The 10,185-nt window shown below is 27.8% G+C and overlaps 2 protein-coding genes across 2 annotated transcripts; both read left to right on the top strand.

Moving 5' to 3' along the window:
• Window positions 1-768: 768 nt before the first annotated feature.
• Window positions 769-3,017, top strand: BX663DRAFT_545534 (uncharacterized protein; the record flags this gene model as incomplete). Its single annotated transcript, XM_051530932.1, has 4 exons — window positions 769-798; window positions 1,207-1,212; window positions 1,944-2,676; window positions 2,761-3,017. The coding sequence occupies 4 exons, from the start codon at window positions 769-771 to the stop codon at window positions 2,817-2,819; spliced, it is 828 nt and encodes a 275-aa protein (XP_051379608.1). The 3' UTR covers window positions 2,820-3,017.
• Window positions 3,018-6,114: 3,097 nt separating this feature from the next.
• On the top strand, window positions 6,115-7,559 carry BX663DRAFT_520755 (putative phosphatase regulatory subunit-domain-containing protein). The gene has a single exon (XM_051529147.1). The coding sequence runs from the start codon at window positions 6,198-6,200 to the stop codon at window positions 7,407-7,409; it is 1,212 nt and encodes a 403-aa protein (XP_051379607.1). The 5' UTR covers window positions 6,115-6,197; the 3' UTR covers window positions 7,410-7,559.
• The last annotated feature ends 2,626 nt before the right edge of the window (window positions 7,560-10,185 follow it).

Raw genomic sequence — 10,185 nt, 5'->3', positions numbered from 1 at the left:
CTGAATACAGATATACACACTTCAGTTTCACAGTCTTGAATAAATGGATACCTAATAATCTAACTTGATAGTAATTCAATTGAAAGTGCTTCACTATAAATACTTGTACCTCCTGCATTAGGCTTTGCTAAAAGTTGAGAAGCACTTTTACCCAAGTAATGATAGGAAGGAAGGTCTTTTTCCTTCTTCCTCATCAATATTAACGTTGGTATTTATGACGATACAAGAAGTAATAGATAAATGATGATTTGAGTCTATCTAATAACATGGTCGTATCCTTTTTGTGAAGTATAAATACGCATATCCTAAAATATTGCTTGCAATCTTTAACATTTGTTTTTTAAAAATTGGGTTTGAGCCCAAATAAATCCATTTCTGGATATCATTGGTTGTATTTTTTTTTTGTCCGGTTTTTTCAATAAAATAGCGAGCTAAAGAAAGTGTCCTCCAAGAAGAAGAAGAGAAAAGATATCTTTGTCGATCATGATATATACTAAAGTGAAGAAAGAAGGATTGTCAACAAAAAAAAATAACAGGACATATGAAATAATAGACAGGGCTAAATATATAAATAAATAAAAATGACATTGTCAGTCGGTCTATGAATGATGGCTGTTGTTATTTTATAGTTGAAGATCATTGGCTGAAACAAAAATAGCTCACCTGTTACTGGTACCTTAAATCATAATTAAAGCAGCAACAGCAACGACAACAACAACCATCTTTTGATAAATAAATAAAAATAAAATAAGGATTACGTAATGTAAAATGTGTGACATATTTTCAAACAAGAATAAAGTAAATAATAATAATAATAATAATAATAATAATAATAATAATAAAAATTTAAAGTTTGACAATTTGATTATTAACTACGTCAAAATTATTCTAATAATCAAAAAGGAGACATGTCAAAATAGAATTAAAAAGGAGAGAAAGAAAGAAAGAAAGGAAAAAAAAAGTAGTTTGAAAGAAAAGGTCATTTTGTCTGTTTATATTCAATTAGTTGAAGGAATGAAATTAGAACATTTCAAACAAAACAAAACAAAACAAAACAAATAAAGGATAAAAATTGGGCTGTCAAAGAGTTATATCTTGCTTGTATATCAATTATTATTTGTTTCTTTTAACCCCCTTTATTTTCTCCTCTTTACTCCTTAGAGTCTTTTTTTTTTGTTTAATAATAACGATTAAACTGTCTAACAGGTTAAAGTAATAAGGATGATAATTCTATTATTCAATTTCGAACTTTATTTGTAAGGTAGATGCAGATAACAAACAATGTACTAGAATATAGAGGAATGTAATAACACTTTTACTTGAAAGAAATAAAAAGGAAATGTCAAAAATAGATAGATAGATAGACAGACAGAAATATATACATGTATATTTGTATATATTTATATATATTCTCTTTTTTTTTTTTTTTTTTTTTTTTTTTTTTTTTTTTTTTACACGTTCTTGACAGGTAATATCTGTTATATACATTATAAAATCAGCCAAAAAATAAAATAAAATAAAATAAATAAATAAAAATGTGTGTTTTTAAGATAGAAAAGCATTCAAGTTTTGTTCTTAATTGATAATACAACAACAACAACTTTTTTTTCCTTTGCCGATCAAAACTATAACAAATGATATCTTTTATGTATATATGCACGTCCCTTACTAAAATATAGACACATATATAAATAGCTTTACATTTATTTTATTTACATCACTTTCTTTTCTTTCTCTTTCCCTCTGTCTCTGTCTCTTTTTTTTTCTTTTCTTTTTCTTTTTCTTTCTCTTTTTCTATTCTTTTTCTTTTATTTAATTATCTTTTACTGGAATAAAAAAGCTTCTTTCTTATGAAGAATACAGTACATAATAATTTAACAAAAATTATATATTTAGATGATAAAATAGATATATTAACATATCATTCTTTATTATTTTAATAGATACGTATATTTAGTCCTATCATTCTCTTTAATGATTCAACAGCTGATATTTGCAGTGATAGTCAGGTGATTGAATTAAAAAAACAAAAAGTGGATGCTATGCTTAAAACGAATGTACAATTTTGGAACAGTATTATTTATAATCATCATCATCAAAAAAATCTGTCACCACCTGAAACACCACCACCTTCGACCATTTATAATAATAGTCCTTCCCCTTATTACTCATCATCTTGTTCATCTGCCACTACTACTACTACTAAATGGAATCAAAAACGTCAATCAGAAGAGGATAAAGACAATGATGATAGAATGATTCAAGATGCTCATAAAAATAAAAAATTAAAAACAAAAGCTACCACTACTAATGCTGGTGCTGCTGCTACTACTACTACTGCTGCTGCTGCTACTACTACTACTACTACTGTTGTAACAACAAGTCATCATGGTCGAAAGAGAAGAGGCAACTTACCCAAAAATGTGACAGCTATTTTAAAACAGTGGTTAATAGAACATAGTAGACATCCATATCCAACTGAAGAAGAAAAACGTGGATTACGATTAAAGACCAATCTTACTTTAAATCAAATTAGTAACTGGTTTATTAATGCACGTAGACGTATTTTACCATTAATTTTATCTTCTCCTTATCAACAAGAAGAAAATAATCCACACTCACTGAGAAAGAAATCAAGAAGAAAGCGTGGATGGATTACTAATCATGCTACAACAGGTATGTTATACATACATACATACATACATACATACTTTATTATAATAACCAAAAAAAAACACACACACACACACACACACACAGATAGTAAACATATCAAACAATTATGTCCAATTGTAAAAGAAAGAGATGAATTACCATAATTGGATATGTCAGACTTGAATTAAATCAAAATACTTGTTGCATATATTTATATATAATCATATATATGTGTATATATACATATAAAGACATATATATACAAATATATATAATGGTAGAAAATTTATTTATGTAATAAACCACATACATACACGCACACATATACATACACATGTATTCATACATACATACATACGTACGTACGTTCATGTTTATTTTCATCTGTTATAATAACGAATAATAATAATAATAAATATCGCATTCTTATTTTATTTGTTAACAATACAAAGAATCCATCATAGTAAAAGAGACAATCAACCCTAAAAAAAAAAGGAAAAAAAAAAAAAAAAAAAAAAAAAAAAAAAAAAAACTATGATAGTTCATGTTCATCATTTATTTTTTTTCCTTTCAATATTTGTGAGAAAAAGAAAGAGAGAAAAAAAAACAGATATAGATTGGCAGGTTGTTGCAAGTATTATGTTATTGAAACAAGCTACTCCTTTATACTAACGAGTAGGAAGGAAATAAAGATGATGATGACTACTAAAATAAATTCTATTATTTCCCGCCTTTCTCCCATCCCCTATAAACTTGGGAAATAAATCCTTTGTTGGTAATAATCAATTGATTTGCAATTAAAAAAAGAAAAAGATGCATTAAAATAATTTTTTTTTTCCCTTTTCTTGGATTAAATTCTTGTAAAATACATAATCTTCCTCCCTCCCCCCAAATAATAGAAAAAGCTATGCAGGGTCCACCTAATTTATAACCACTCATATTTTTTTTTTAAAAATAGAATCCATTCATATTTACATAATCACTTGTTTTATCCTCTTCAACATGCTATTTAGAACGTGGTTATGACAATATAATATCCTTACATGCATAAATAAATATAAAATATATGTGTGTTTATTTATTTATTTACTATTCCTAGAATATTACAATTGCTTTATTATCATAGTAAATTCCAGAATAAATTTGAATCTATTTCCAGACAACAAGTTTTTTTTTTCTTAAAAAAAAACAAAAAACAATGGGATGCTGGTTATTTTGTTATTTTACCTGAGGATTAGATTAATTGGAAACACACTAATAATGAAGAAAAAAATTATTTTTTTTTTTAGTCACTATCCTTCTTTGTTGGGGAGAAAGAGTGGCTATGATAAGTACAAATAAGTAGCCTATTTTTGATATATAAATAAATATATACATGTAAAAGAAATGATAAAAAGGGGAAAAGAAAGAGTGACAGACAGACTAATCGTACCAGATATTCCCTATCATCTAGAAATGTACATATTTGGTGGATAATATGTATTCAACAAGTAAATTTAAGTCGGAGTAAAAGAAGTGTATATTATGAATAAAATAAAAAAAAAAATCAATGATATTTCAACTTATAAATAAATAAATCACATTCTTTTATCTTTGAAATAAAGAAATATAATCATAAAGAATCGTATTTTACAGCTTATAATAATAACAGCAACAATACAAAAAAAAACTCATTTGTTTTTTAATTATTAAAAGTAAATTGATTTGTTGCATAAAATATACGAAACAATTTATTGTATCATGTTTCTTCAAAGGAAAAGTCGTAAGAATATTGCTATACAAACTATAACTTTATCGGCGACTCAACCATAATAGAATAGAAAATTAAAAGGAAAAAAATAATACTTCTATTTGAAGTAAGTATGATATATTATCTTCGGGACTGTCAGGAACAAAAATAAAAGGAAAAAAAAAAAAAAAAAAAGATGGTAAAATTATTAACTATGTTGTTTATATAATACATAGTTACTATTTAAAGTAGGTATTACATTTCTCCACTTTTTATACATTTTTATATGTTTATTTTCTCCTATTAAAATAAACAAATATAGACACTAGAATCATTCTTTTTTTTTGTTAGCGTTTCATCTGTTTAGACTCCTTCCCCTTTATTTATTTATTTTTTATTTTTTGGGATTAACAAAGTTCTAAACTGCATTAAAATAGAATGGAAAAAAAAAAGGTTTCTATCATGAATTATCTTAATTACTTTACGCTAGTTTCAAATATTAATTTTAAAGTTTTTTTTTTTCTTTTCTTCTCTATTCGGTAGCGTTTTATGCTTAAATATATAATCGTATCTTTACGTTGATCTCTTCATACTATCATTTGCATTGATTTTGGGATACACACACACGCACACACACACACACAAAAAGCCCTGCATTTGAAACTCATTCATTCTCTTTCATTATTGTTATTATTATTTATTATTCTTTTCCCCCCAAAAAAATATATAATGTAACTATAAATAATTAGAAGGAAATAATAAGAATGAAATAAGAACTACTTTTACCTCTTTTTTTTTTTCTTTTCTTTTTTTTATTTCTTGAGGCTGATAACAAACAAATATTAAGATTGATTCGCATGATGCAATAGTCTTTATTATAATGTTTAACAGAATAACGTTTAGATTGCATTTTGAAAAAGGCGGGAAAATATTGGTGAGACCAAAGAAGGAATACAAAAAAAGGGGTTAATTATGTATAATAACTAAAGTGCTCATCAAGATAACAAAGAAGAATCCTCCATTCTCCGCAGCAATGATGAATTATTACTTTTAACAACAATCTGATTTTTTTTTTTTTTTTTTGTTAAAATAGATAGAAAAAAAATAAAAAAGGGAATTACACTTGTTACTTTTTGTACAGGTGAATATATGTTTCGAAACTGGAGATGCTTATCAAACGACACTCGGACCATTCAAGTATTTGACGCCATTTTAAAATTCGAATAAATAGTACATGTATTTATATATATATAAAAAGAGAAAGAGACATACACAGATATAGACATATTTGTATATATATATGTTCTAATAAATGATTTTTCTCGTTTTTGATATTAATAAAAGATTCAATAACTACTCCTATTGTACTAAAGACTTTATCTATTGCAAATGATAGATAAGGAGAAAAGGAATTTCTACACAACCTCTGGTTTTGTAACACTTTATATAAAGAGATAACGATTAATAATAATGATGATAGCGGTCCAGACAGTAGATAAAAAAAAAAAAAGATCGTTTAGGAGTTTAAACTCGTGAAACGAAATGTAAACTTTATCTTGTAGTTTTTCTGTAATATTTTATCTTATAAATAGCCCATCATTCTCCAAGTTAAAATTTCCTTTTTATTTTATTTTTTTTGAAATTTATAAATACATATAAAGTTTCTTTTTTTTTTTTTTTTTTCATCTCCTTACCTCTTTTCTTTTTTAGTTATCATTCCTTCTATTTCTTTTTTCTTTTTCTTTTTTTTTTTTTCCTTCTTCTTCTTTTTATTATTATTGTTATTTTAGATAAATTGTATATATATAATAATATGACCTCTGCATTATCTTCACATTATTACATAAGCCATTTGCATAACAATACGAATAATGCATCCTATAATAGAAAGAGAATTGTATTAAAACGCTCTACAATTCAAATCAATGATCCCGTTGTTGTACAACAAAAGTATAACTATAACACAAAACCCAAGAAATCTGTGCGTTTTCATGATGAACAACTTGAACAAGTTCGTTATTTCTATAAAACACAATCACCAGATGCAGTCAAGGAGGACCCACCCTTGATGAACACTACAGTAGATGACTATAAACTATTGCAACCTAATTGGCCTTCAAGAAACAGTCTTTTTTACAATTCAGATACCAAGATTCGTATGGAATCAGTGCAATTGGCTGATGGAAGTTGTGAACAAATGGCTGAAAATAAACATGTGATTCAAGGTCGTTGTAGAGCATTTAATCTATCCTTTCATAAGCTGGTCTCTATTCGTTATACCTTTGACTTGTGGCGTTCGTATGAAGAAACAACGGGTGTCTTCCGTGAATCTATTCCAAGCACATCTAATACTTGGGATAGATTTGATTTTTCTATTCCCTTTGAAGCCAAAAATACCTGCCAAACCCTGTATCTTGCTTTAAGGTATACTGTAGATAATCAAGAATTTTGGGATAACAACAATGGTTTGAATTATGAAATTATCATTAGTCCTAATCATGAACATCAAGATACTACAACTGATATCAAAGAAGAAGAAGAAGAAGAAGATAGAAAAGAAAGAGAAGAAAAAGAAAAATCAATTCAAAAAGATAATATAAAGGTTTTGGGTAAAAGATATGATTTTACTGCTTCATTATCTGCAGCACGTAAACCCTTTTCTCCTCCACCTTCTCCACCTGGAACTCCTGAAGATACAGATCTCTTTAATTATACCCCTCCTGTCTTTTTCTCTACTGTTTCTACTCCTGTTACACCTAAAAAGCCTGAAATGACTACTGCTACTACAGCTTATCCCTTGATAAAGTCAAATCATCTTTCTTATTCGTCTGTAACTGAACCTATTCCCATTATCTCTTCTTCTTCTACTCCTACTACTACTACTATGAACTCGTCTCCTACTATGGGTACTGAAGGATTCCAAATGAGCTATTCTGACTTTATTAACAAGTATTGTTTTTATAACTCGCATACTAATCCCATGTATAATATCTATTCAACTTCACCCTCTGCTGTTATTTCTTGAAAAAAAAAATATTTGGATTTGGATCTAATTTTTCATCATCATACCATTCTGTATATATCTTTCCTCTTTATTTTAATTTTTTCTTATTATCGTTATTATCTAATGCTTCTTACTAAAAATTGAATATGTTTCTATTGTTTCTTTTTTTTTTTCTTTCTAATAAAACTTGAAATGAATACTTTCATATAATTTTTTTTTGTTGAGTAAAATCGGAATAAAATCGGATAGATCCGTAATATAAAAGGGGGAGAAGGAGAAGGAAGATGGTAATATAGATTTGTAAAAGTTATAAAAGGAATAATACAGGGTTTCGCATTTGAAAAATACAAAAAATTAGGTTGCCAATAAACCTTTTTTTTTATCAAAGCCCAATAAAAGATCTTCATACTGAATAAAGTTTTTTTTTTGTCAAGCAGTAAAATTTTCTGCTGCTTAATAAAATGTCTATAAGGTCAATAAAAAAATATATATTTTTATGTATATACATGTATTATGTGTATAATGGAATCATGACGGTTCTATTCTTTTCAGGTTTAAATAGTTGGTGGAAGGTGAGGGAGGGAAAGGGAAATGGTTTTGTGAATGAGGAATTCAACTGCAACAGTATTCTGGGTGCAACTGTTTTGGCTGGCTTCTTCAATCCTGTCAGCAAGGATTTTCATTCTTTCCAAGAGGTCTTTAACATACCTCGTCCTTCATTTTCGAACAGCGTTCTTCAATTGGATTGGATCGGAAAAAAGGCAATTAAGGTGGTAATATATATATAAATACATACATATATGCCGCATACATAATTGTTTAAAATTAGGACAGTCATCAACATGTTTAACGGGGTGATAGTGTACAAACCCATCCAAAAGATAACTGGACAGCTTGGTTGCCAGTATCTGTATTCTTTTTTTTTTTTATGCGTGCTCTCTTATTCTCACCGCAGAACAGGAAGCTCTCTTTCATCAACGTTCGTCTACCTTCCCGTTCTCTCATTTCCAATTATAATTTCATACACTTTATTTCTTCCATCCTTTATTTTTTGAAAACTAATAACCACAGAAAGAAAAAAAAAATACCCCTAGTTTTTTTTTTTTTTTTTTTTTTGCCAGGTGGGAACCTGAGCTACAAAATACAAATTTGAATAGACGAGGCTACTGAAGGACAAGCTGTTTCATTCAAATGGTAGGATGGATGACACTGGTGAAAAGGTTAGGACTCGACTGTACGAGCCACAGTGCTTTTATTCATGAATCATAATTAAAAAAAAAAGGGAGGGGGAGGGGAGGAGGAGGCTGCTAAATTCAAAGTAATATATCAACGAGAGTATATTCAATCTCCATCCTCGGAGCAATTTCTGTTTTTAAAAAAAAAACCAAATCTCATCAAGATCAACTTGAGAAAGTCCATCACATTTTTAAAGAAAATAAGAAGAGAAGGGCTTGCTTGTGACAAAAAAAGCAGCATATATCTATATATATATCGCAAGCAACTCAATCATGATATGAATATCATCCGAAATGAAAGGGACGTTATTTGACTTATAGATAATACGTACAGGCAAAACAATTCTATGACAATCAAAGAGAATAGTTGCACAAGTGTATTTTCTTGCGCTTGCCACCCTACTTTTCAGAACTCAGCCCAATAGAACAAGTAGGGCCTATTGTTAAAAAGAGAGTCTATATTGAAAGAAGGTATTACTTCATCCCAATAATAATAATAAAGAATACAGATACTGGCAATCAAGCTGTCCAGTTATCTTTTGGATGGATTTGCACACTATCACCTGTTAATTTTTAACAATTATGTATGCGACATATATATATACATATATATATATTTTAAGCAACCTAATTTTTGTATTTTTCAAATGCGAAACGCTATAACCTTCTATATCACCTGAGATAGTAAATAAGTCAAACTCTCTATATATGGAAGTTTACTCTTAGTTCCATCTTCATAATATCTGTTTAGGCAATAATTGGGTATATCGTTGTTGTTATAATCAGCTTGATTTTGTGTACAATAAAGTACTCGTCTATCCTATTTTTTTTCTTTTTTTAGTTGTGTATATCTTGCAACACTATTTATATATATAAAGGAGATCATTAACGGAAAGATAGATGAAAAAAAAATAAAATAAAGATTAAGCCAAAAAAGGATATCACTGAGTTTTTATACTGTATTATCCTCATGGTTGTTACACGAGGATCTTTTTCTTTTTCTTTTTTAGTTATTGTTATCTCTATGTAGTACAACCAGAATATATTATACTAAACTACGTTAGCATTCATGAGAATATGTACATCTATTTGTGGGGTAGTAAAAAAAAAAATAAATAAATCGTTTTTTTTTCTTCTATAATATTCTGAAACAAAACAGTCATTTATTTTTAGTAACATGGGCATATCTTCTTCACTATGCTATTTTAAGTAATCAAAGTATATATCACGTTACACTCTTGTTAATAATATCTTACAAAAAAAATAAATTAAGTTTGATGTATTTCTTATTCACTCAAATAATTAACTGAAAAAAAAATAAGAATTCATTTATTTGTATTCTTTTCCAATAATAATAGACTGATAATTGAATTGATAAAAAAAAAACTCATTTAAAAGAGCGAATAGAAAAAAATAATAGCTGTTATTGTGGTATTCGTTTGTCAGATAAAGAAAGAGAATTTACCAATAAGATGCCTGTATAATTAACATTGTGGTGTAGGGGATTTGTTTTCTTCAGGCCGATAAATGATTATAGATAATTTGCTCCCCCGACTTTCCCC

The sequence above is a fragment of the Cokeromyces recurvatus genome (assembly GCF_025118155.1).
Source record: "Cokeromyces recurvatus strain NRRL 2243 chromosome Unknown BX663scaffold_29, whole genome shotgun sequence".
NCBI classification, from domain to species: Eukaryota; Fungi; Mucoromycota; class Mucoromycetes; order Mucorales; family Mucoraceae; genus Cokeromyces; species Cokeromyces recurvatus.
The sequence above is the reverse complement of the archived record's forward strand: the minus strand, read 5'-3'. Positions and strand labels throughout refer to the sequence as shown.

Coding starts and splice junctions, on each gene's coding strand:
- BX663DRAFT_520755 (XM_051529147.1), top strand. CDS start 6,198: ATGACCTCTGCATTATCTTCACATTATTACATAAGCCATTTGCATAAC.